This window comes from Struthio camelus, chromosome 15, assembly GCF_040807025.1.
Source record: "Struthio camelus isolate bStrCam1 chromosome 15, bStrCam1.hap1, whole genome shotgun sequence".
Taxonomy (NCBI): domain Eukaryota; kingdom Metazoa; phylum Chordata; class Aves; order Struthioniformes; family Struthionidae; genus Struthio; species Struthio camelus.
In genome coordinates, this window is record NC_090956.1 from 18,164,732 (window position 1) to 18,188,883 (window position 24,152).

General features: G+C 54.7%; 1 protein-coding gene across 5 annotated transcripts in view; it reads right to left on the reverse strand.

Annotated features, from left to right (window-relative positions):
- The window catches only part of NLRC3 (NLR family CARD domain containing 3), a 27,097-nt gene continuing 2,945 nt past the window's right edge, over positions 1-24,152 (reverse strand). Inside the window, exons 2-20 of one of the 5 annotated variants that reach the window (XM_068908785.1) lie at positions 18,416-18,679; positions 17,840-18,027; positions 16,869-17,017; positions 12,840-14,583; positions 12,564-12,650; positions 11,493-11,576; positions 10,417-10,500; positions 9,504-9,587; positions 8,988-9,071; positions 7,452-7,535; positions 6,003-6,086; positions 5,131-5,214; positions 4,949-5,032; positions 4,519-4,602; positions 4,294-4,377; positions 4,124-4,207; positions 3,755-3,838; positions 3,358-3,441; positions 1-2,853 (exon numbers count right to left, since the gene is read on the reverse strand). In XM_068908785.1, coding sequence (XP_068764886.1) covers positions 2,763-2,853; positions 3,358-3,441; positions 3,755-3,838; positions 4,124-4,207; positions 4,294-4,377; positions 4,519-4,602; positions 4,949-5,032; positions 5,131-5,214; positions 6,003-6,086; positions 7,452-7,535; positions 8,988-9,071; positions 9,504-9,587; positions 10,417-10,500; positions 11,493-11,576; positions 12,564-12,650; positions 12,840-14,583; positions 16,869-17,017; positions 17,840-17,937 — 3,261 coding nt within the window. In that variant the 5' untranslated portion in view covers positions 17,938-18,027; positions 18,416-18,679 and the 3' untranslated portion in view covers positions 1-2,762. The other 4 variants (XM_068908783.1, XM_068908784.1, XM_068908782.1 and 1 more) reach the window with 4 other exon arrangements.

Genomic DNA, 24,152 nt, shown 5'->3' on the forward strand with positions numbered 1-24,152 from the left:
GTAAAAGAGGTAGGACTTAAATCCACGTAACTATATCCTGTTGGAGGTTGTGAGCCAGTCCCTAACTCATGTTCTCCCCTGCCTGGAAAAAAGGCTTTTGAGGCACTCCCTCATGCAAATCCCATCTGCTTCTTGAGGAACCAGGGGAGAAAATATGCCTCCCATCCTGGGCTGCTGCTTATTCCATCCCCATTAGTTGACCGAGCCTTCTTCAGGACAGTCGGTCATTTCCACGGTTGCTCATTGTTGAGCCTCAGCCTGCTGCTTGAGAGCCAGAGTTGTGAGCTGAAATCTCAGAATTTCAGCAGGAGTCTGACTCTGGGCTTATACCAACACAGACTTGAAGTCAGCCCGGCTCACTGCTTTGGGACTAGGTATTCTTTTCACATTTGGTCCTGGCTTATCCTGGCATGATGCCTTTCCAGGGACCGTGGCCTTGGGCAGAGAACAAGTCCATGCTCCCCTCCTGTCCCAGGTGTGGTGCTGAGTACAGCCAGCTCCATTTCAGCGCAGTCCATCCGTGTGGCAGGCTCCCTTCAGGATATGTGCTGGGGAAAAATCACTGCAAACATCAGGGTTTTTAGGAAGAAAACGGGTTAAAAAAAACCAAGACACATGTTCCTAACTGCAGCCTGAATAGCTAAATAGTCTCCCCATAACTAACATCTCAATAGTGTGTGCATGAAATACTGGTGTTTCTGAGGCTGGGAGACGGTGAGCTACAGGTTAGTCATAGGAGAGTGAAAGAGGTTTAGCAGTTCTAGGAGCTTGTTCCAAAGCTCAAGTGAGAGTTGGTGCCCTGAGCTGTGCATCCTGCCGAGGCTGTTTGTTTCCACAACGTGACTGAGTGCTCCTTTCAACCAGAGCCAGCTTTTCTCTCCATTCTATAATCTGCCAAGAACATCTGCTTCTGTGTATGCCAGCTGGGATTGCCTTCTGACGCTGTTGGGAATGACCACTGACTTCGGTGAGAAAAACAGCAGGAAGTTATTCCCGTGTGCAAGGACTTTAGCGCTGAGCAGGCCTCTAAACCCTTCCTTTACAGGCTGGGCCCTCCTTGGCTCACCTGGAGGCCAGTCACTGTATGGCCCATACACCTTGCTCCTGGCAAGTGGCAAGATGAGTCATGAGCCTTCTTGTCACACTAGAACATGGCGTGGGGTGTCTTGTCCAGGCAGTGGAGCTTGGGCCTGACAGTGCCCCCAGAATGTTGCATATGATGTTCTGCAACCAAGAGGAAGGCAGTGCAAGGCAACCTTTCAACTAGGAACCCCTTTATTTCCAAGTATGCACATAATCACATAGGATACCCCAGCATTTCTCCAGGATCAGGCCACAGAGGTCCTTGAAGCAGTTGCTTACTGGACTGAATGCAGCAGCAGCATGTTGGACTCTGGCTGGAGCAGAGCAGAGGATAGGGGGACAGTCACTGGAGGGAGACTCTGGGGGTTGCAAAGATTGGCAGCTGGTCCATCTTTAAATCTAGCACCTTCTGGGGAATTGCTGAGTCTCAGCCATGCACATAAAGGCATCACCTAGCACCTCTGCTTTCAGAAGCCACCCACCCAAAAGGTGACCTGCTAGGGGAGGACCCACTCCACAGCCAGAGCATTGGGAAGGCATGTCCAAAGGTCAGTGTCACTGATGGCAACAGCAGAAGACCCAAGCAGCCCAGCCTAAATTTGAGCAGCAGAGCTTTTTGAGAAGGTGCTCCCAGGTGTAGCATCTAGCCACATCTGCTAGAGATGGCCCATCCTTGTGCAGCGCTCTTCCTCCTGCTCCTCCTCATTTCCCACGGTCTTTCTAGATGGCTCCACTCCGATGCCTTGGGATTCATATCTCTTCCGAGAGGCTTTGATAGAGAGCAAGACTACCAAACACTTCTGTCACGCCTAGCCAAAATCAACCTGCTGTTGAGGGCAAGGCAAACACTACAGGTTGTACTTGCTGCCTGGGACCCTACAGTTGTGCAGGGAGCAGCCCTTGCTCTGAACTGTCCAGGTCCAAAGCACCGCTCTGTCTGATCTGAGCAAGGAAACCACAAACTTTTTGTGTCTGTCTGGGATATCAATGAGCAAAGTACCCTGGAAACCTGCAGGACTGGGCGCTATTTAGCCAGGTGAGAAGTGTTTCACCCAGTTCTTCTGGGATCCCTCCCATCATGAACTAGATGGAGGGGAGCTGGCTCTGTGAACAGAGTTCTAGGGCACTGCAACATTTGCCTGCAGACTCAGTCTGGGAAGAGAGCAGTGCTCCTCAGTGATCAGGGTGTACCAAATCGGGGCAGTGCTCTGAGCACAGCGCTGCATCCCCTGGCATCGAGGAGATCGCAAGAGGGGGTTGCTACTGCAGGTGGTGGGGGCTCAGTTTCAGTTTACCGCTTCAGTGAGAAGAGCCCGGCCCATGTGCTCTCTCCCCCTCCTCCTTTCTCCTTGCCCTCCTGTTTACATTTTGCCTGTTCCTGAAGCCTTGAATCTGCCTTGAGACCTAGGAGAACAGGGATGTGGTTGCAAACTCCCCTGTTTTTACCAGGAGCAAGTCCTGACCCTTCTGCACTGCTGATCCAGAGGCCCCAGGCTCCAGCACCTGCTGCTGTGAGCCCATCCTCTTGGGCCTTGCCAGAGAGCTTGGGGGCCGTCCTTTCCCCAGCTCTCCTCTGTCAGATGGGGGTGGAAGGCCAAGCAGCTCCCTGCGTAGGCACGCTGGCCAAAGGGACACCTTCCTGCCCCACGGGGCTACATCCTGGCTGCGGCCAGCCAACCTCACACTTCCACGACGCAGTCGGGTGAGTTTGTTCGGATAGCATCAGAGATCATCTTGGCTCCTGACTGGCCAATGCAGTTCCCCTGCAGGCTGGGAGAGGAGAGGAAGAGTTCAGTCTTGGTCACAGGGGAGAGCAGGATCCCAAGTGGGTACACAAGAAGCTCCCCAGCTTTGCACCAACATCGTCTGCACCCTCCCCTTGCCAGCCTGGAGCTCTTGCTGGGACTTTGGTCATGGAGGACTCTGGATTTGAGATCCTGGAGGCAGCAGGTAAGAGGCAATAGCAGGCCTCTGAGAAGCTGGAAGGGCTAAGGCAGCCTAGCCCTGTGGTGTTTTGGGGGATGTTTGCCTTTTGGGATGGTTCTTTGCCCCAAAGGCATAACTAGCTCTCCAGGGAGGAGCGGTGGGGCCTAGGGTTGTGTGCAGATGTTGGCTGTCAGCTGGGAGGAAAACACCCTGTTGGGGAAGTCCCTGTAGGGAGCTGGCAATGGGGCATACCACCAGTGGGGAAGGTCATGCATGTTCCCCTGACTATCCCTGAGGCCTTCCCCCCCCCCGCCTTATCATCCAGTTGAGCGTTCAGTGGCCACTTACTTCACATACGTGAGGCCATGGTTTCCCTTCAGAGCCGTGGCGATGCAGATGGCTCCGTCCATGCCCAGGGAGTTCTCCTGTAGGCTGCAAGGAGGTAACAAGGTCAGAAAGCACCGACCGAGGAGACGTGGCCACAGGGGGGGAATTCCCTCAGTAGTCACCAGGATGCTGGCTTGTTTTTACATGTGTGCAACTGTACATGTCCAGGTGTGCAGGTATACATGTGTGTACATGGGCGTGCATGGGTGTTTGTGCATATGTGGGTGCAAGGGGCATGCTGTCAGTCCAGTGATTTGCCATGAGAGCCCCCAGCCTTGCTGTCCCCTCACTGCTCCTTCCAGGAAGTCTGGAAATACTCCTTATTTCTTGGTCTTGCCCCAGGGAGCAGGATACTTACTTGAGCCTGCGGAGGCTGCGGTTGACCTTCAGTGCATTGGCCATCGCTTTGGCCCCCACCACGCCGATGGAGTTTCCCCTCAAGCTGCAAAGGAAGGCAGGCCATGAGGAAGAGCAAGCAAGGCAGGCGGCCCAGGATGACCTGCAGCTCAGCTGGGCCTAGTGCTGTCCATAGACAAGAGGAGAAGGTGGGAGAGGCAGCCCCGTGCCAGCAAGCAGAGGGGCGGGCAAGCTGGGGTCACAGTGCCCACAGTCTGGATAGGACACTACAGGTGGTAGCAGCGATATTGAGCTGATCAGCAGGATCTCAGAGGCCCACAGGGAGCAGTGTCACAGCAACAGGGACTTGGGGGCCCCACCAAACACTTACTCTAGGATCTGCAGGCTGTTGTTGACCATCAAGGCCTCTGCCAACGCTTGGGCCCCAACCGTGCCAACTGAAGCCACCTGAAGGCTACAAGAGAACAGGGACCTTTCAGTGCATGTTCTGAATAGGCCACCACACCATACTAGGGCCCCCACCACCGCCTGGACACTCACTGGAGATCTGCCAGGGTTGTGTTGACCTTGAGAGCAGCGGACAGGGCGGCCATTCCTTCATCGCCGATGGCGTTCTCCTGCAAGCTAAGACATGCAAGCGCCGAGTCAGCTCTTCACACATCCCACCCTGGCCCAACTACCAGAGACGACGACTGAGGAGAGCAGACAGTGACAGGAGATGTGGCAGCCCTAGAAGGGTTTGAGCTGCATCAACTGCCTACTTACTCGAGGCTGGCCAGGCTGCTGTTGTACTGTAGTGCTTGTGCCAGGGCCATGGCAGCTTTTGCCTGAATGAAATTCCACTGCAAGCTGCAAAAAGAGAAGGGGACGTGAAGCCCTGGCCTGCATGATGTGAGGACTCCCCAGTCTCTCCAGGCTCAGCACCCATCTGCTCACCACCTCCAAAGTGATGGAGGCTCCAGGGTACCCCTGCTCACCCAGTACCTTTGGCAAGACCCTGCTAGGTGAGCGATTGCCAAGCCCCGTGGGTCCAACCTGGATGGTGCAATGCGGATCCCATGGCAGGACAATTTAAGGAAGCTGTTGTCATGCTGTGGAAAGCCTGAGGCCCAGGAATAGTGTCCCTGCCAGATACTCACTGCAGGGGCTTAAAAATCAGACATTGGAAACAAGCCAGGTCCAAGAGAAAACTCACTGGAGGGATGTGAGCGCCCGGTTCTCTTTCATTGCTAACGCGATGGCCTTGCCACCTTCATCATGCAACAGGTTTGCTGCTAAGCTAGAGGCAAAGGACAGAGGATGCAAGTTACACACGGCTGGATCCAACTTCAGTGACATGATGCAGCAGTGTGAGAGCTCTCCTGGGCACAGACTTACTCCAGCTTCCTGAGGGTGCTGTTGGTCCGCAGGGCTTGGGCGATGGCAGGGCCCCCCTCTTTGCTGATGGAGTTCTCCCGCAGGCTAGGGAAAGACAGGGGAGAAACTGGCCTCAGGGTTGGAGAGGAGTGCCAAGGCCCCTTGCCCTCCTCTCTGGGGCATTTATTTCAATGACAGTCTTTCTGGCTTGCATCTCCATCAGCATCTGCATCTCCATTCCCCGCATCTCCATTTCCAGGGAAACGTGTGCTGCCAGCAAACAGACACTGCTGCTTTTCCCATCTTTTTCTAGAAGAGGACAAGCATGAAGTATGACCTTGGGATGTGGGACTGCATAAAATAACCTTGTCCAAGAGCTTTGACTGCCCGTAGAAAGTAGGGAGTTAAATACTTTTGTAGTAATTTCTGTCCTAAGAAATGGACTAAAACTAGCTAAGCTCACATGCCCAATCAGCTATCGAGGTGGGCTGCCCTGTGAGCTGGCGAGGTTAGATTGGACCCAAACAGATACTGTGTCCAGCTATTATCCGCTCCTCAGAGCAGCTGGGTTTCAACTGTACATCCTACAGATTTGAAAAACATAGGCATATCAGGATTTTTTCCGAGCCTACCTTCCCTGCCGTAATTGTTTCACTGCTAGACACAGCTGAACTGATACTTGTCTCAAGAGGAGAAAATTAGCAGTGAGAAGAGACTGTCTGCCATAGGAGGGACAGGGGCTTTCAGGATTCGAGAGCCCTTAGACACAAGCCCAGCCTGGCAGTCAGGCTCCTGCAGCCCATGTAATGGCAGGCAACCGTGCTGTTGTGCAAGCCACGCTAGCCATGGTGGCAGCACTTTCACACAGGGTGGCCAGAAATGCCATCACTTACTTGAGGCTGATGAGTCCCTTGTTGGAGCAGAGAGCCCCTGTCAGCGCGGTGACCCCAGCGTTGCTGATCGAATTGCTCTGGAGACTGACATACGACAGAGGAAAGCGTTAGGATGGGCCATTTTGGACATCACCAGATAGGCTGTGGGGTTGTGTTTGGGCTAAAAAGTGACTATTTCACTGGGAGCCCAGCCCCAGGGAGGCAAGGGAGGGCCCTATGATTTTGCAAGACTAAAGGAACAAACACAGTAGGAGAAGCAGTAGGAACCCAGCAAGGGGCTGTGGGGCAAGGCTGGAGCCTCGCAGGAACGGGCAGGCCAGGATCAGCATCTCACCACAGCAAGACCAGCCTCTCTGCTGATCCCTGAAAGGCCCCGCTGAGCAGAAGTGACCAGGCTTGCTGGCACATCTAGAGAGCCATGTCCCCAGGTAGCCTGCACTGTAGCTGCTAGCTCAGCGAGGGATGTGGTTTCTGTGGTCTTTGGGTCCTTGTCCGGCTGTGGAGAGCCCTCCCCAGGGTCAGATGACACAGTGCAGTCCTGCAAAGAGCCCAAGGCAGGGCAGCTTGTCCCCAGGGGCCACCAGCCCTCTGCTCTGGCTGGATGGGAGGTGTGGTCCTCACTGACTCACATTTCTGAAGGTGAAGCTTGCACCATTTCCCTGACTCTCTGCCAGCCCCACCTTGCTATCTTCTGACCTCATTAGTCAATTCTAATTGCATTTGAGAGAAAAGGCCTCATACTGCTAGTATCCTTCAAAAGCAGGAAAAAATCACCATCTGGGTTGAGGAGTAACTCCTTCAGTGCCCTTGGTGGTGAAGGAAGGGCCAGCTCGGCCACTCCCTGCATTGCTTTGGGATGTCCCAGCTCTCTGCACGGCACTACAGCCTGCACAGAACACGCATGGCCTTGTGCCCAGTCAGCAAACCAGGGACAGGGAGATGCGAGAAGGATCTGGGGGTGTTAAAAGAGGCAACTGAGGACACGGGAGGGATTGAGGAAGGGATGGGAGGTATTGCTGGAGTGAGGAGGCTTGACTGGGCTCTGTATGGGTGAGCAGAGGGGAAATTGGACATGAATCTGCAGGAGAACAGGCCTCTTCAGCTCCTTAGCTGAGAGCAAAGTGGTTTTAATTAACATTCCCACTCTCAAGATATTCACAGTTCTAGAAACCCTAGCAGGAGAGATGCAGGAACTCACTGCCATGTGCCAGGCAGGTAGCTTCACCAAGACCCTGGGGGAAGGCCCCCAAGGCTCCCCCAGCCTTTCTCTTCACACATCCTTCCCTGGCCCGACCCCCAGAAACATGCCTGAGGAGGGTGGACGACAACAGGAGACATAGCAGGTCTAGGAGGGTTTGAGTTGCGTCTAGCCACACGTGAATGACCTAGGGCCAGACCCAACAGCAGGGCAGTGAGACAAGCAGGGGCTGCCGGGCATGAAGGACTTACTCGAGGTTTTGCAGACTGTGATTCACCTTCAGAGCTTCAGCCAAGGCCACTGAGCCATTGTCTCCTACAGAATTGCTGGAGAGTCTACAACACAAGGGGAAGATGCGTTACCCTCAGCCTCAGTTGCATGGCAACCACAGTCAGCAGTGTGGGGCCTGCAGTCCCCTGCACTTTAGCAGCAGCAACCAACTTTGCTGGCCTTCCCTTTCTGAGGCCAAGTGTAGATCTGCCAGCAAAAGAATCATCTTCAGCATCCTTTCCACAGTCTTGGGGCACGGCCTGACTGCAGAGAGGCAGCAGGACAGCCCGGCACCCTGCTTTTGGAGGGGGAACGTGGCCTTGCCTTGGGGTAGTGTCCCCCCACCGTGTGCACAAAGACCCTTCCTCTTAGCTACATCATGACCATCCCCACGTTCACAGCAGGACAGACTGATGGGAGGAAGCATGAGCTGGTGCAAGCTAGGAACGGACACCATCCCCTTTGAACACTGCCCTCGTGGAAGGGCTAACGCTGCAATCACAGTGCCTGGGGAACAGCCAGCACAACCAGTGGCTCCTGCGTCCCCGAGAGGACCAAGTTCATCCTTAGCAGGTGAAGAGGAGATCCTGGCTGTGCCCTGGGCTCAGCCCTGTTCTGATGTGGGAAAGTTTCCCCAGACACCTTCACACATGTGTTTGTAGTGAGTCTCTTGACTCCAGCTCCCCGTCTTGAACAGTCGGCCTTTCCAGTGGTCCCTCTGCCCAGCATCACACACTGTGGCTATACTGGTAAGAAAAGCCAACCAGGAACCCTTCTCTAGCCCTGAGGCTCAGTGATGTGGCACAGCTGTGCCACAGGAGAGGGGCTATATAAGCCCCTTTCCTGCCCAAGGCACATAGCCACATCTGAGCTGCCTGCTGAGAGCAGGCCTTTGTCCGTGTTATCTCCCAGTACTTGGGCACTGCATGGGAAAGAAAGGCTACCTGGGGCAAAGCTGTGCCAAGGCATGCTGCCTGTGAAGGTTCTGGGTGACCAGGACAGTGCTCTGGCCTGATATCAATACAGATTGCATACATGGCAGTGGATGCCTTTAGCAAGGCCTGTTGGCATCACGGCTGCTCTGGAGATGGGCAGACAGGAGGCCAGAGTGCCGACGCAGGGGCCCCTGTTGCACCACACAGACCCAGTGTCCCGTTGGGTCCTGGGAATGCCCTCAGAGGCTTCAGTGCTGGTTTCTGCCCCCCTCAGCACTCTGGGGTGAACTGGGGGCCTGGGGACCTGCTGCTCACCTCTTCTGGAGGGAAGGGTTGGCCTCTCAGTTCGTTTCATGGCTACCTGCTCCCTGCTTCCCCAGAGGTATGTAGAGCATCTCCGCACAGTTGAGCTCAAAGCAATTCTGCCGTCCTTCCCACCCTTTACCCATGAGAACCCCTTGGACAAAGCTAGCCTAGACCCCTGCCTGTAGCTCATGCCCACAGATCCCAGGGGAGCTCAGTATTGGCATCAGCATCCCTCGGCCTGTTACAGCTATTCATTCTGCCTCTGCCGACCCTTACATCAGTTCCTTGAGGCTGCAGTTCTGCTTCAGTGCCTCTGCGATTTTCCTTGCGCCATGGGCTCCAATGGAGTTTTTCTGCAGGCTGCAAAGGAGAGGAAGTCACCCATGAACATCAGCCAGCTCAAGGTACATCTCCTTTGGGGTGGCACTTGCACCTCCTCGTCCTCTTTAGACTGTTCCTCAGCTCTAGTAGTGCTCTTGCATCCTGTGTGCACCCTAAGGATGTTTCAGGCTGGGAAATAGGTATCCAAGGGACCACTTTGCACATTTACGACTGTCTCTAAAGTTCTGGGAGGTCTTTGTCATGGGAGATGGCATGGGGAGGGTAAATTGGGTTCACTGCCTCTCCCAGTTCAGGAGAACTACGGGAAAGGGCAGGCTCTGCCATTCACTGTGCACGGACAGCTGGCCATGAGGATGCAGCCGAACTGGGCTGTGACTGAGCCAGCGTGTGGCCTGCCAGGTGGCCAGGAGAAGCAGGGCCCGGGGGGGACACCAGGTCCCAGTCACTCACTGCAAGGTCGTCAGCCGGTGGTTGGTTAAAAGGGCCTCGGCCAGGAACATGGCGCCTTCCTCCTTTATCGCGTTGTGCTGCAGGCTGCAAGGAGAGAGAGGAACAGAGCAATGCCCAGCTTCTGCGGCAGCCAGGTGGAAAGGCAGTGCCTGCTGCTTGCCCCGTAGCCCCCCACACCAAGGCAGGAGCGCAGAGCGGGAGCCATTTGCCTCGGTGCTTGCTTGCCCCATCCGGTGGCTGGGCCCTAAACATCTCTGCTCCCCCTCCCTCCTCTCCCACAATATTTGCCTCCTCAGAGCTTGCTTGGGCAGAAGTATTTTTTTCATTTAGGAAGGCAGACTTGTGTCAGTCAAACATTTCAAACTCCATGTTGATTTAAGTGAGTTGTCTCAATGAAGAAAACACAAATCCGCAATGAAAAAAGACCCCCTAGACCCTTTGGTGTCATTTTGGGGCCAAATGAAATATTGGCCGGAAACAATGGAGGTGGTGACTCCAGCTCATGGAAAGTGAGACCTCTCGGCCTCCCTTGCTTCACCGCCCACCAGACTGCCAGCACCCTAAGAGCCCAGTGTGGGGGCTGCCCCCAGCTCTGCGTCCACTCAAGCCCAGAGGCAGGGGGGTCCCATCAGCTCCAGTCTGGGGCTGCCCCAGGGAGCCAGGTCTCTGCTGTGCAGCTCAGTTTGGTGAACTGCCCAAAGCAGAGATGACTGAAATCCCATTCAATCTATTTTTGTGCTTGCTGCCTGGCCCAGCTGGCTCTGCAAGGCTGAAGCTGGTTCTGCCCTGGACTCCTCAGGTGCTGGTCCACAAAGGGAAGAAGAGCTCAGCTGGAGAAGGGATGGCTGCAGGCAGGCTTGTCCTGGGAATCTGCTCCCTGAGGTGCTGTGGAAGTTGAACGTGGGAGACTTACTTCAGGGAGAGCAGGACTTGATTTTTTTTCAGTGCATCAGCCAGTGCTTTTGCTCCCTTGGGGCCAATGGAGTTGCTTCGCAGGCTGGACCGAGGCAGGGGAGAGACAGGCAGAAAGGCCAAGGTTAGCAAACTGAAAGTGGCAGCCACCCACCTGCACAGAGACTCTCTGACCGCAGGACTCCAAGTGGGGTGTGCTCAGTTCAGGCCAAATGCCTCCACATGGCATGATCTTGGGCCCACCATGCTCCTTCAGCTGTAGTGCCTCTGCAGGTGTCCCCCAGGTGGTCCATGTCTGGGTGGGATGCTCACAGAGAGATGCAGCCATGGAGCAGGAAAGGTAGGGTAGGCCCTCCTCAGTCCCGTTTGCTTGGCCCAGCAAAAGGGCACTTCCTACCACGTTCAGCACCACTAGTGACAGTAACTGCTGTCGGTTTGGTATTTATTAACGAACCCACATGGTGGAACTGCAGCGGGTAGGATCCCCTGCAGTGGGCTCGCTGGCACCTTCCCCCACCCCGGCTATGACGATGAGGGTCGGTTGGTGCTCCTGGACCCCCAAGCCCATCTGCAGGCACACTGCCAACCAGCTTTCCCAGCAGACTGGTTGGTACCCACATCCTCCTCAGCCCCATAAGCAGGGTCCTCAGCACCCCCATTTGCCAGGCAGACGCCAGAGCTGTACTGTCTCCTCTCAGGGGTGCCCGTCAGCACAGCATGCTCTGCTCGGAGGTGCCCAGAGCGTCACTGTCACCAAGTCCTTCCCCACTGGGTCTGACCATTTTGCTGAGTTGGTGTTTGGGGGAATCAGCTGACCCTCACTCTGCCCAGCCAACGACAGACAGCAGGCACTGAGGCCAAGCAGGTACTGCTGTCGTGCGGCACCAGGCCAGCAGCTCGCAAGAGTTATATTTGCCTGTTTAGCAGTGCAGCTTGAGGGGCTGAAGGCCACCCTTAGCTCAGAGGGGAGGCCAGGTCAGGTGAGGTCTGGCTCTGTTTTGGCCATGGGAATGGCTGAAGCACCCCCAACCCCAGGGGGAATTGCATAGCATGAGCTAGTAACAGGATAACACTTACTCCAGTGCCATCAGGCTCCTGTTGACCATCAGTGACATGGCCAGTGCTTTGGCTCCCTTATTGCTGATCTGGTTTTCTGCCAAGCTGCCCGGAAAAAGAAATCAGATGTCTTTCTGGGGAGAAAGAGGTTCTTGCAGCCCCTGGCATGTCTGCAAGTCCTGCTGGCTGTGCTGAGGCCAAGGATGTAGGTGGAAGAGGTGTACCAGAGGGCACTCAGAGGAGAGTGATGGGGAGCATTTGATTGGTTCGCAGTACAACTCCTCCATGCTTTGCAAAGTAGGTAATGCTTAGAGGTACGCCCTCTTGGGGTGAATACCAGGCAGGGAATTGCAAGGACAAGACAGAATAGGAGTTTCTCGGCTTTGAATTTGTTCACGTAGTGAATCCCCTAGCCTCTGCACTGAGGCCCCTGGGTGGGGATCTGGGCAGCTGCCTTGTTCCTGCCTGCTCCCCTGGCAGACTGCAGAGTGCGGATCTGTGCAGGGACATGCAGCCACAGACAATAAAGAGAAGGGACATAGGGAAAGAGAGGATCCATCTGCTTGGGGCCAGGTGTCTCCCAACGTTCAACTCGAGAGCCCATCCCCACCACACGTCAGCTGCTCTAGTCGTTGCTTGGCTTCATATGTCTAGCAAACAGCCAGGACCTTGGGAAGGAAATTCTCAGGACAAGCAATCCGTGGCTTGCTATCCAAATTACAGGTTTAGGAAGGGCAAGGAGGCAGGAATCTGGCTAAAAATAACCAAGGTGGGTGGCACCAATCAGGGCCTTGGATGAATGATGGCCTGCATGGGAGGCAAACGCAGGGCTGCTGGTAGCAGTTGTCCCTGAGAAACCAGGCGAGACAGCCTGCCGGGCTGCCACCGGGAAGCACTTTCCCGAAGATGGGGTAAAAGCAGTTCCAGCACAGAGCCTGGGCACAGGCGAGCTCCATGTGGAGCCAGCCATGTGGCCTGGCATCCTGGGGGAGCCGTGGGACAGCCATTTCCAGAGCTCCCCACCTTTGCTCTGTGCATCCTCCTTAGCTGCTCCCCTGCGAATGGCCCCATCTGGCCTGGTCCAGGTCCTACCTGAGCTTCTGGATCTGACAGTCCTTCACACTCAGCACGCTGCCCAGCAGCTCCATCACGTTGTCCTTAAACTGGTTGTTGTCCAGTCTGAGAACAACACAAAACAGAAGCAAGAAGTCCTCAGGGCAGAAATGCAGACCTCGGGGCAGATCTATCTGCTGATGGATAATGTTGGTGGGCCTACACCTCCCATAGACACCTGAGATTTTGAGTTTCAGAACATAGAAACATGGGAGCAGTCTGACATCCCTGTTTGCTTCTCCTACAGCGACTTACCTGAGGTTGTGGCAGAAGAGGAGCTGGGAGAGCAAACTCTTACAGACATTATAAGTGAGGCAGTTGGAGAGATTTGTCTCCTCCATGCAGACATCAGAGACCTGCAGGAGATAGGCCAGAGCAGAGCAGTTCACTGGCGTTAGCATCCCAGACAAACTCTCATTCTTCATTGCTTCTTCCACAGTCTTAGCAATCTCCATGTGCTGAATTTCATATAGGCACTGCATGGTGTTCACTGTCCTTGAGGAGATAACATAGTCTGTGTTCAGGCAGCCCTGGAGAAAGCTGATTGCTTGGCTTCTGAAGCTGTTGTGCTCATCCTTCACCAGGAGCCATCCAGAGAGCAGCTTGTTCACCTGTGGGGAGAGAAGCCCAGAGAGAAAACGCACAAAGATATCAAGCTGCCCATCCTCTGCCTGCAGGGACCTCTGAACAGCACTCTTGAAGTGACTGAGGAAACCCAGCTTGGGCCAGGACATCCCACTCTCCGTGAAGAGGTCAAATATTGCCCTCTTGGCAGCTGTGTAATAGTAAATGGCTGCTAAAAACTCCTGAATGGTCAAGTGGGAGAAATAATAGGCTGTGAAGGACTGCACCTCTTCTTTGAGCAACAGTCTACCACACAAGCTGCTCTGCAGCAAGGAAAGGTCTATGCCGTACGTCTTCATGTCCTGTTCATAAAACACATACTTCCTTTTGAGCAGGCCGTAGAAAGCCAGTCTGCTCAGGTTACCCATGATTTTCTTGCTGTTGTTCACAGCTTGCTCTATCCTGAGTGTCTCTCTCTGCTTTTCTGGCCAATCACTGCTCAAAGCCATTTTAAAGTAATAGGAATAGATTTCTGATAAGGTCTTAGGAACAACTGTCATTTCTTGGGCTTGATCGGAGCTATTTTTTAGATAATAACCTATTGAAGAGCCAGAAATCCAGCAAAAGCCAGGAACTGTACACATGATGTGTAAAGATCTGTTAGCCTTGATATGACGCAGGACTTGGCTGGATAAGTCTCTGTTGTCGAGGAACATCTGGTCCAAAAAGTCTTTCATCTCTGCAGCTTTGAAACCTCTTATTTCTGTCATGCGGTCAACAAGGCCGCCGGGGATTTGGCTGGCCGCTGTTGGTCTTGAAGTGACCCAGACAGAAGCCTCCTGTAACAGGTTGCCCCGTATAATATTGGTGATCAAATTGTCCACTTGAATCTCCTTCTTGGGATCAGTGCAAACTACTGTGTTGGAAAAATCCAGGGGAGTCTTGAACTCGTCCAAGCCATCCAGGATGAGCAGCGTCCTGGCAGTTCCCGCGGAGATGCAGTTTGGCTCAGTGATGTGAGGGAACGCTGACCGGATGAGCCTCTCGGCGGAGAGTTTCTCATAGGTGTTGAGTTCCCGGAAGGTGAGGGGCAACACAAAAATTATGTCCCTGTTGATCTCCCCCTTTGCCCAGGTGTAGACGAACAGTTTCACCAGTGTGCTTTTGCCAATCCCAGCCACCCCCACGGTCATGGAGATCCGAGGGGGGATGCTGACTTTGGACAGAGGCAGGAAGAGCTTCTCTAAAGGGATGCTTTTGGATGCGTTTCTTAGGCCTTTGGTAGCTTCGATCTGCAGGATGTCATGCTCCTTCTGCTGGATATCTGTCAAGCCCTCCACCAGCAGGAGGTTTGTGAGTCGCTGCAGGGGGCCCGTCTCCAAGCTGTTCCCATAGTAATTTTGGAGGCTCTCCAAATGCTTCTGCACCATTGGTTCTGTGCAGAGAAAAACAAAATGGCGGGGGGGGGGGGGAGAGGGGCAGGAAAAGGATGATAGCCGTGAGTGTAAATGAGAAGCACTGCTTTACTTTTCTCCCATTCCCATGAAGAGGGGAAACCACATGAAGCCCTAACATCCAGGCAGGAAAGTATGTGTCAGGCCCTCAGTGCACTAGTAGGCCTAAATGGCCCTGACTAGTCTCCCTTGGGGCCTCCCCCAACGCCTCCTGACCAGGGGCTCCATTTAAGCTCAGGATTGGGCCTTCAGTCTCTGACTGGGCTATGTTGTAGGTGTACCTGTCTCCAGTTCCATCACAGCTGCATCCGTACCTGTGCCTGTGCCTGGCTATGGACCTTGTTGATCCAGCCCCTGATCTGTGGACTGTCTTCCCAGCCTGACCTCAGACCTGCCTCATCACTGTGCACTTGCCTGGCAATCACTGGACTGGACCGGACCCTAGTTACCTCGCCAGACTTGATCCTGACCTGCAGATTGACTTCCCAGCCATACCTTGGTCAGACCTGCCTCCTCACCAGGGATTTACCTGATGACCTCGACTCCTCGTTGAACCTGGCTACCAGCTGTGGGGCTGTCCTGCTCACCTTGCTCAGGTGCTTTGGGACTAGGCCCTGGCTAGTGAGGCCCCTGCTGCCCTGCCAGCTATGTCATCGTGCTTGGCTCCCTGTCTCTCAGGGAGCAGCTGGCCCTTGCTGCTCCCTGATGGTATATTTAAATCCTGCATCCAAGGTCATCCTGCATCCAAGGTCAGAGGCTGAACAGGCAGGGGACGGTGCTGTGAGAGGTGCAGATCAGATATGTGGCTGCCCTCCAACCAGAAGGGAAAACTGGAAAACCTCCCCTCGCAAAAGGGTGCAAGGAGAGCAGCCAGAGGTGGATGGAGGCCCTGTGGCCCCTCAATGCCCAGCCATCCTCCTCCTGTCACCCAGCTGTTCCCAGCCCAGCTGCCATGCTCCCCAGCCACGCAGGAGCTGTGTCCAGCTCAGCAGGCACAGGGTGGTTGGTGTGATATGCACGTTGAGAGGATTAAAGACTGCTCCAGAGCATTCCCAGACTCACTCTGGACATGTCTGACTGCTGCTCTCATAGGGGCTGTGACTGCACTGGGCTTTCTGTGCTCTGGTGAGGTGCGAGTCCCTTAACAATAGTCATTTACAGCTTTAAATAAGAGTGCAAGATGTCTCATAAAGGATCTGCTTACTGGTGGCTGACAGACTGAGAACTGAACTCCTGATGCCCCTAGCCAGCAAGTCGTTTATCCTGTGCTCCCCAATTACCAGCCAAGCAGCTCCTTCCTGATTGCATTATTCTATCTTCCCCGCTCAAAGCAGCGGGGAAGTTGCATTTCACTACCTTGGTGGCAATTTATTAAGCAGAACCCCGGGAAGTTATTTATATTGAAGGGCAACATAAAACAAGGACCTGAGATGAGACAGAAGCTGATGTTGGGGCTGATGCCTTTGGTTGGTGAGCCCAGAGAAGAGGCCTCCGAGTCTGGAGGCTGCAGTTTGGCATGTCTGAGATGTTCTCCTCGATTTCTCCCCCTTCCCAGGCTGCAGAATAGTCTCAGAGAGTGCATGGCCCACCTGACGTCCTGCTGCATCTCTGATAATGGCATTGCTGCACTGGGGTGGCAGTAGAGGATTCATCCCAATTCTGTCAGACTAACTGAGCGAATTCCTTGGGGCATGCCGTCTTGCAAGGTTAGGTAAGATGTCTGTGCTGCATTCCCCTGGAGATGCCTCTTTCTCTCCTGTGACTCGTACAAGCCTAGACGCTGGCTTAGCCTCTGACCACCACTCTGCTCTGCCTGCGAGGGGCATGAACCATTGCCCCCAGTGTGGCCATTGAGGAATGCCAGGGCTGCCCATAGAGGTGTGCTGAGAGCAGCAAGGAGCCTGGGGTAGCCCGGAGGAAGGCCTCTCAGACTTGGCACACAGCTCTTGTCACCTCCCTCAACCGTGTCCTTCCCAGCCAAGGCTGGAGGAGGCCCTAGGACAACCCCATCACTCATGCAGGGCTCCTGACCCCAGTCGAGCAGCCAAACACAACCTGGCTCTGTGAACATCTCAGGGGTGCTCTGGCAAGCACCCATAGCCAGGGAATGTCCTCACGGACACCCCGCGTCCGGCCCAAATATGGCCTGCCTACCATAGACAGTGATGTGGAGGTAGAGCTGGGAATTGGTGGTCTCGATGAAGGTCTGCAGGGACTGTGAGGCGTAATTGCCCTTGCTAGCCAGGACATCCACCACAGCCTTCACCTGCTCCGGCCCGGAGCTCGCCTCCTGCACACGGCCGGCCTCTTCCGCCGTGAGGATGTCCAGCTTCTGCAGGTAGCAGATGATCTCCTCCAGGAATTGGGGTGAGATAGACCTCACCAGTTGCTTCCGGTAGCGATTGATCCAAGCCTCTGTGGGAGAGGAGAGCAAGGGGGTTAGGGCTTGTATGGGCCCTGGGTTCATTGTTCAGGGGCAATGGGGAACCACAGCACTGGAGCATCTGATCCGACCGTGAAGGTGGCCCTGCTTGGAGCAGGGTATGAAATAAAGCCCTTCAGAGGGATCTGCCACCTAACAAAGTCCTCCTTGGGATGACACCATCCAAAAGCTGGGGCAGGCTGTTTTATTAGGAGCCGCTTGGTCAAGGCAGCAGCTACAGAAATTGGAGCCAAAGAAACCTAAGAACATGATCCTGAAATGACATTTCTTCCTGGAAGCGGAGTACATGCAGAGACAAAAGTTTAAGGAGACCATTTGTCTGCAGAGAGAGCTGTTCCCACTGTGTCCACAGAGCAGTCCCCAAGCCCTTGGACCAGGAACTTTTGTCAATCTTCACACCTTGGCACCCTATTTTTAATAGAAAACTCTACCAAGGTGATGGATTTCCTTCAACCGCTGCTCCTCATGCTGGCCCACGGACCACAGCTTGGCAACCGGTGTCCTTTGGCATGGATTCTAAGAGTTTAAGAAACCTGGGAGGCCTTTCAGAAGACACATCTCTAGGACTCTGTTGTGTCACTACGCCCCTCCCAAAGGCTATACAAACAGACCTGCACAACCAAAGATGTCCGTTCCGTGAAAATTCCCCATGTCATTCAAGCAGTCACATTTAGCATGTGGTTCTCACGACAATGCAGAACCACAGCCTGGCCTGATGACCCTGCAGATTTCCAGTTTTTCAGCTTCAGCGCTGCTCCATCTGGCTATCTTCTGCCTGCCGAGCTGCCACTCACCTTCCATCAGAGGCCTCCCGTGACATCAGTGATCTCTGGGCAAGGAGCACCCTGTTTGCAGCAGCACAGCCGTCAGCCTGGGCCCACCACCTTCCCATGGACTGCCCCGGTGTCCTCTCTGGAAGGGTCACAGCAGACGGCACATCAGTCGAGGCTCCTGCTGCTGCATTCAGCCTTTATCCATTTTCCTGGTGGAACAAGAGGAAAAGCATCAGTAGCGATGTGGGAGGAAGCCTGCCTTAAGCTAACGCTTTGCTAGCTGGTGTTGAGCGAAGGGTCCATCCCCCTGCAGTGCACCGGGAGCCTGGGGGAGAACAAATCTCCCAGGGCAGGAGGGCTCAGCCTGGTGGGCTGTGGATGAGCCGCCTCCAGTTGAGACTAGCTCAGTCCAGAGAAACATCTGTGATGCGGTTAGCCAAGCTGCCAGCTGAAAGAGCTCAGCTGGAAGCTCCCAAAGGAGGAGCCTCCCCGGCGCTGGCACACAGAGACACCGGCTGAGCCAGGTGCCACAGTCCTGCACCAGCATTGCGACTGCCACAGACAGAGCTCACATGCCAATACTTGGCGCGTCCCTACCTGATCCTCTGGTACTAAAACCCAGCAGCGTTCATCAGCTTTTGATGAATCAGCCTTGGCAGGAGGCAGCGCAGGGGCCGTAGTGCCGCGGCATCCCTGTCCACATGGGCAGACTCCACGCGCTTCTTAGCGCCTTTGCCACAACTACTTATGCCGGCGCTTTTCTTGGGCAGACAGTGATCATTTTAATTGCCCATATGATGACAGCAGTCCTCGGGCCATCTGCAGGGTGCCCAGCAAGCGTTCAAGTGCCAGCATCAGCGCCTGAGGGACAGCAGGACTATGAATTACTTGTGAATTTTCTTTCTCTCTGTTAGAAAGGAAGTTGAGGCAAAACTACAGAGGGCCCATTTCAGTTTCGAACTCACCTCAGAACCCACCCAGAGCCTCCAACACAACTTGCTTAGCGGTAGCAAACACCACATCCTGTTGCAGAGCTCTCTAGACGCTCCATTTTTGGCAGTGCTGATGAATCATATTCCCGCTTAGAGAAGGAGCATCTACCTGCTCCCTCTCTGTGGGTGCTGCAAGACTGCTGCCAAACTACTCCTTTTATTTTCTATGTGTATGTACCTGATCTCTGAATCCAATTGCTTTCAAAGCAGAGAATGCCTAGATCGGGCCCACAAGGCTGTCTCGCTCGGGGTGCTCCCAGGTGACTCATCCCCATGGGGCAGAGAAGCTATTTGCATGGCTACGTTCCCACATGTGCCAGCCAGACGTGCTGCACGGAGGAACCTCACATGCAGACAGCGTTGCCTTTGCCCAGGCCCCTTCACAGCACATCCTACAGAGTAGGGTAGGTGTCCGAGAGGCTTTCGGTTTTGAAGGACCAGCCCCTTTCCTGCAGCCTGTCCCCCTTGACCCTCTGGCAAACCATAGTTTGAGGTGTGGATTGAATAAGCCCTCAAGATGAGGATGGGAAGCAGGTTGCTGTTTTAAGCCTGGCTGAGTCTGAACCCACAAATTTCGCCTCCAAGAGGGAAACTGAGATCCCTCTGCTCCTCCTTGGCTGCCCAGCTCTGGCCTTCCTGTTTTGCAGGGGCCGGACAGAGCGCCATGCTCTCCTCTGGCAGTGGCTGGCCCCACAGCTAAGCCCTCTGCCCAATTCAGCAAGGCTGCCACTTGCAGCTTGACTTGCCTTGTTTTTTGCCCCAGAGCCAGTGGCTTGTGCAGTTAGGATACAGGAGTCAATTAAAGGAGGTCCGTGAGCAACTCACTGTTACATTTTCACTCTTTGCTGATGTCTTGTTGTCTCTAACTGGTCTGGTAAGTTCAATTAAGTCTCTGCATGCAGCAGGCAGTTTCCTCTCTTTGCTGTGTAACCAATAACATGGCCAAAATGAAAGATTTTTTTTTCCTATTTGTAGTGATGTTTCAGTCTTCTCTCCAAAATATGACCAGAGAGCAAAAGCCCTTTGGGGAGAACCTGTTCTAATGCCAGAGATTATCTGATCATGTTCTCTGGTATTACTTCAAAATGCAATACTGCTCTTGGAAGTCAGCAGCCTCCGTTTAGCTCATGCAAAGGGGTCTGACCTGGCGAATAAAGCAGACCGAGTAATGCAGAGTCAGCATTTTTTCTGCTTCCAATAGAAAAGTTTCACTCGGATGCAGCTCTAGGGCAGCCCAGTGGATGGTGGTTTACCCTGAAGGCTGCATCCTAGGAGGGCGAGGGGCGTTACGTCCTCTTACATGAGCTGTCTGAGGCTAGAGGCCAGTCAAAGCCGATCTCTATAACCCATAGAGAGATGCAAAGCATTTCCGGGGCACGAGCTGGTCCATCATGAGACTGCTGGGATGATTTGCCTTCTAGACGAGCCATGCTCCCCAGCGCCTAAAGCTGCAAAGCAGCGTCCACAGCCGTCCTAGGTGGAAGGAGCTCAGCAGGGCACCCCTGCACCCAACCAAAGCCCAGCCAGGTAGGAAGCTACCGCTTCACTATGCTGGGGGCCAGGCAGACCCGGTGCTGGGATGGGGACAGGGAGCAAACAGCGACAAGCGCTTGTAGCTGGCCACGCTTTACTGCTCACCTGGGCCGAGCACCCTCCACACCTCCTGCCACCCTCACCCAGCCAAGGGAGCTTGGGCAGGAAGGATGAAGCCAGGCAATGAGCAGCAGAGCTCAGTCAAGGGTCTCGGTCCCTATGCGTAACAGCCCCCGAGGTCCTAGGACGTGTGGGGCACTTGCAGCCAGCAAACCGAGCCCAATGGGCATAAGAGCCCAAATCCTGCACGCCGTATGTCCTCAGCCCTACTGTCAGCACAGCAAGACACTAGTAAGAGCGACTGTCCCCGCCCGGCATCTGCCTCCCCGGGGAGCAGCATATCTGCAGAGTGGCAGGCTCCGCCACCCGAGGGGCTGCGGGCAGCTCCCGCTACTTCCTCCCCGGCAGCCTGGCCCAGCCGGGAGGCTGCCGAGGCCGCGTGCCCAGAGGAGCAGTGATCCGGTGACGGCTTGTTTCTGACCTGCCTTGCTGCCTGCATCCCTGGTGGCACCGAGATAATAAGATGAAGTACAGGAGGCTGCGCAGCCGAACTGGCGAATGACATCTGCAAGCCCCAGGGAGGGAAAGTGGGGATTTTGCTTGCAAGAACTTGGCATTAACACTTTTTTACCACGTTTGCTGAGCTCCGAGAGCTCGGCCCAGGGGTAGTGCAGGGGGACTGCGGGGCTGACTCATTGCCTGACTTCAAACATCACCTCTCGCTCCCTTATCCTCTGCCTCCCTTGCCAAGCTTCCTGAGGACTAATGATGAGACTCACTTGGAAAGAGAAACCTTCTTTCTGTTGGTCACCCTGTAGTAAAATTGATCTTTTCCTTCCTATGCTGCACCTAAAATGAGAGCACTCACACGTCACCGACAGAGTCCCAGGAGAATCCATCCACCTGGTGGGTTGCTACAGGATATGGGGCTCTGGGGACATGGGGATGTCCCCCACTGAGCCAGGGTGAGTGGGGAGGTGACACACAAGAAAGCTTCTGCTGCCAGCCCCCTGGGCACGGCAGCAAATTTGCCAGAAGAGATGCCATCCTGCTTCGATTTTTAACAATGCTTCTGTCTTCCAGCAGAACACTCTTCCGTCTGAGGAAGAGTCCAGTCAACACTGATGTCGTCTCACGGAGCTTCGACCATATGTCCTCACTGGTGCCTTGACCATTAGCAGGGAGTAGGTACTGCTCTTCCTGAGTGTTGCTGTGTGCCACTTGCACAGCTCGCTGGAACTGGTGTAATCCCTAATTCTGCATCCAAATCGGTGCCTGCGAGTCCCCGACACGGGGCTGCAAGGGCCCCAGACACGTGCACAGGCAGACGCGGCCGGCAGCTGCCGCCCAGCCGCTGCGTTTGTCACTGGCGTGTTTCCTGTCGAAGAGTCAAAACTGCCTGATGGCAACGCTGGAAATAAATGGATTGAAACGTCGCTACTTTGCTCGTCTTTGGCTCTGACTACGTAAATGCGCACTGGTCTGTTCCCGAATGCCAACCTAGGACAAGACAAACTCGCTAGAGGCTGCACGAGCAAGGAGCAGCCCCGGGACAGCTGCAGCAGGAGGGTGACTGGAGGTAACGGGCTGTTTGCCTCGCTGCTCTCCCCAGCCGCTCACGTCTTCCGCCTGTACTGAGGTGGCTTTGGCAATAATCCTTCCCCAGACAGGACTGTTTTCCTGTTTTCCGTGAATCCACCGAGGCCTGAGGGTCTCCCCGGACCCAGCTTCACCCTGGGAGCCAGGGCCACCGCAGCGGCCACCAGCAGCACCATAGCTGCGCCAGGCTATGACCCTCGGGAACCAGAAAGCCACGGTCACCGCCACGTGTGCAGCTACGCGGGGGCTCGTGGGCAGAGGCGGCTGACGCGATGCACGCACAGCCGGGTCAGCGCCCGGTTGCAACCCTTGCGGCATGCCTCCTTCCAGGGCCTTTGCATGCCCCGCTTCACCTGCCGCTGAGCGCTGCGTTGCCCCCACACCCAGCAGACGCAGCACGGTTATGTGTCTCGTCTGAGTCAGAAAATACCGCAGGCCGAGGCTCTACTGCTCCGCCTGAGAACAGCCTGCGACAGCCACGGCGTGGGTGCATGCAGCCGGGCTCGCGCCGCAGCTGCAAGGCGTTCAGGCACCTGCCCATGCAACGGGCCGAGCGAAGCTCGCGGCACACACCGTAACCCCTTTTACATGTTGTTTGTGGAACCGCAGTGCAGAGCGGCGCCCTTCAAGTATCAGGGGAGTCTGGTTAACACCTAGAGCAGCCCTTTGTCACCTGCGGCTGGCAGAGGCTTTGGGGCCAGGCCAGCTCTAGCAGGCTGGCGACTGCAGACTGGTGCACAGTCTTTGCAGGCAGCAAACTGTTGGGCAAGAGCTGGCTGCTCTCCTGGACGGCTGCAGCACTCTGCGTATGGAAAATACTGAAAATGGCCCATCTGCGGCATGTAGGTATGTTATAAAGCTTCTTAGATTAATTGCATTATGAACCAGGTGCCTCAAGGAACAAAGAAATGCCCATTCCCATGTAGCATCCTGCCCCCTAACAAGCAGAAACCCTCACTCCTGCCCTCGCCTTCTCCCAGCCTCATCACCACCATGGTTGGGGATGCCCGTGGAGCCAGTTAGTTAATCAAAGAGCTCTGGTCTGGCGCGATGTCTTTCAGATCTGTCTGCAGCCGGTGGACCAAAGCCAACAGCCCAGCACCCCATCTCCTTTGTGGTTTCTCTCCCCCAGACACAGCAACAGCATTTGCTCAGAAGGAAACCAGCCCACGGGCTCTTCCCACCATTTCCCGATGCGCGCTGGGTTTCCTCCCCGCGGTGCCCTGGCCTGGCTCCCCAAGCCAAGACAGTGCGATGACCGCCAGGTCCCCAGGTCCAGGTCAGGGAGAAGAGCCCCACGGCACTGACAAGTCCCGGCTGGCCGATGGCAGAGAAGGGAGCCACTGGCCATAGGTGATGCCCATGACAAGTAAAGATAGCTGGTGCTATCTTCAATTTTTAGCCTTGTAAGAAGCTTGGGTGGTGGCATTTGCTCTAGCTGAAGGCCTGGAAGTCTCCCTTACGAACCCACTGTCTCAGCGGCGCTGGTCTTTTTTTTTTTCTGCCACGTATCCACTGTGAATTGATCCCAGCTTTCAGTCACCCTTGGTCACTGAATTGCACACGGAAACAACCAAGCCAACATTAGCTACCTCTCAACTGATGGTTTTTGCAAATCCTTAACTCAAGATGTAGGCTGCCACCTCTTGGCAGAACTGAAAAGAACTAACAAAACACTATTTAAGTGAAGCCATGAAGTATTTTCTGCGTTATACTCAATTATGAAATTTGCAGATTTGCAAGTAATTCACCCACCACCTAAGCTTGCATTATGACTTTAAGCTTTAGTCTTGCTTTTTTGGTCTGGATTTAATGCTTGCAGAATTATTGCAATTACAGAGTGAGTTGCCCAGGCACACTCTCCTGCCAGGCCCTCCTGTGCTTACCAGGAGGACTTTCTCCAAAATTACGGAGACCGTTTTAACCCAGACAGTGTTCGGAGCCCCTGTCCTGTAGACACCGTTTACTGTGAAGTTTTACCGCAAGATCTGGAGCTGAGATCTGCCACGCGCATAGCACACACTGTGGGCGGCTGCAGCTGCCCTGTGGCCGGGGGCGAGGGGGGCCAGGTCACTCTCTCACTGCATGACCGGGAGGCCATATAGCAGCAAGCAGTGCTAAAGGCTCTAGTTGCCCCAAGGTCTCCTGGA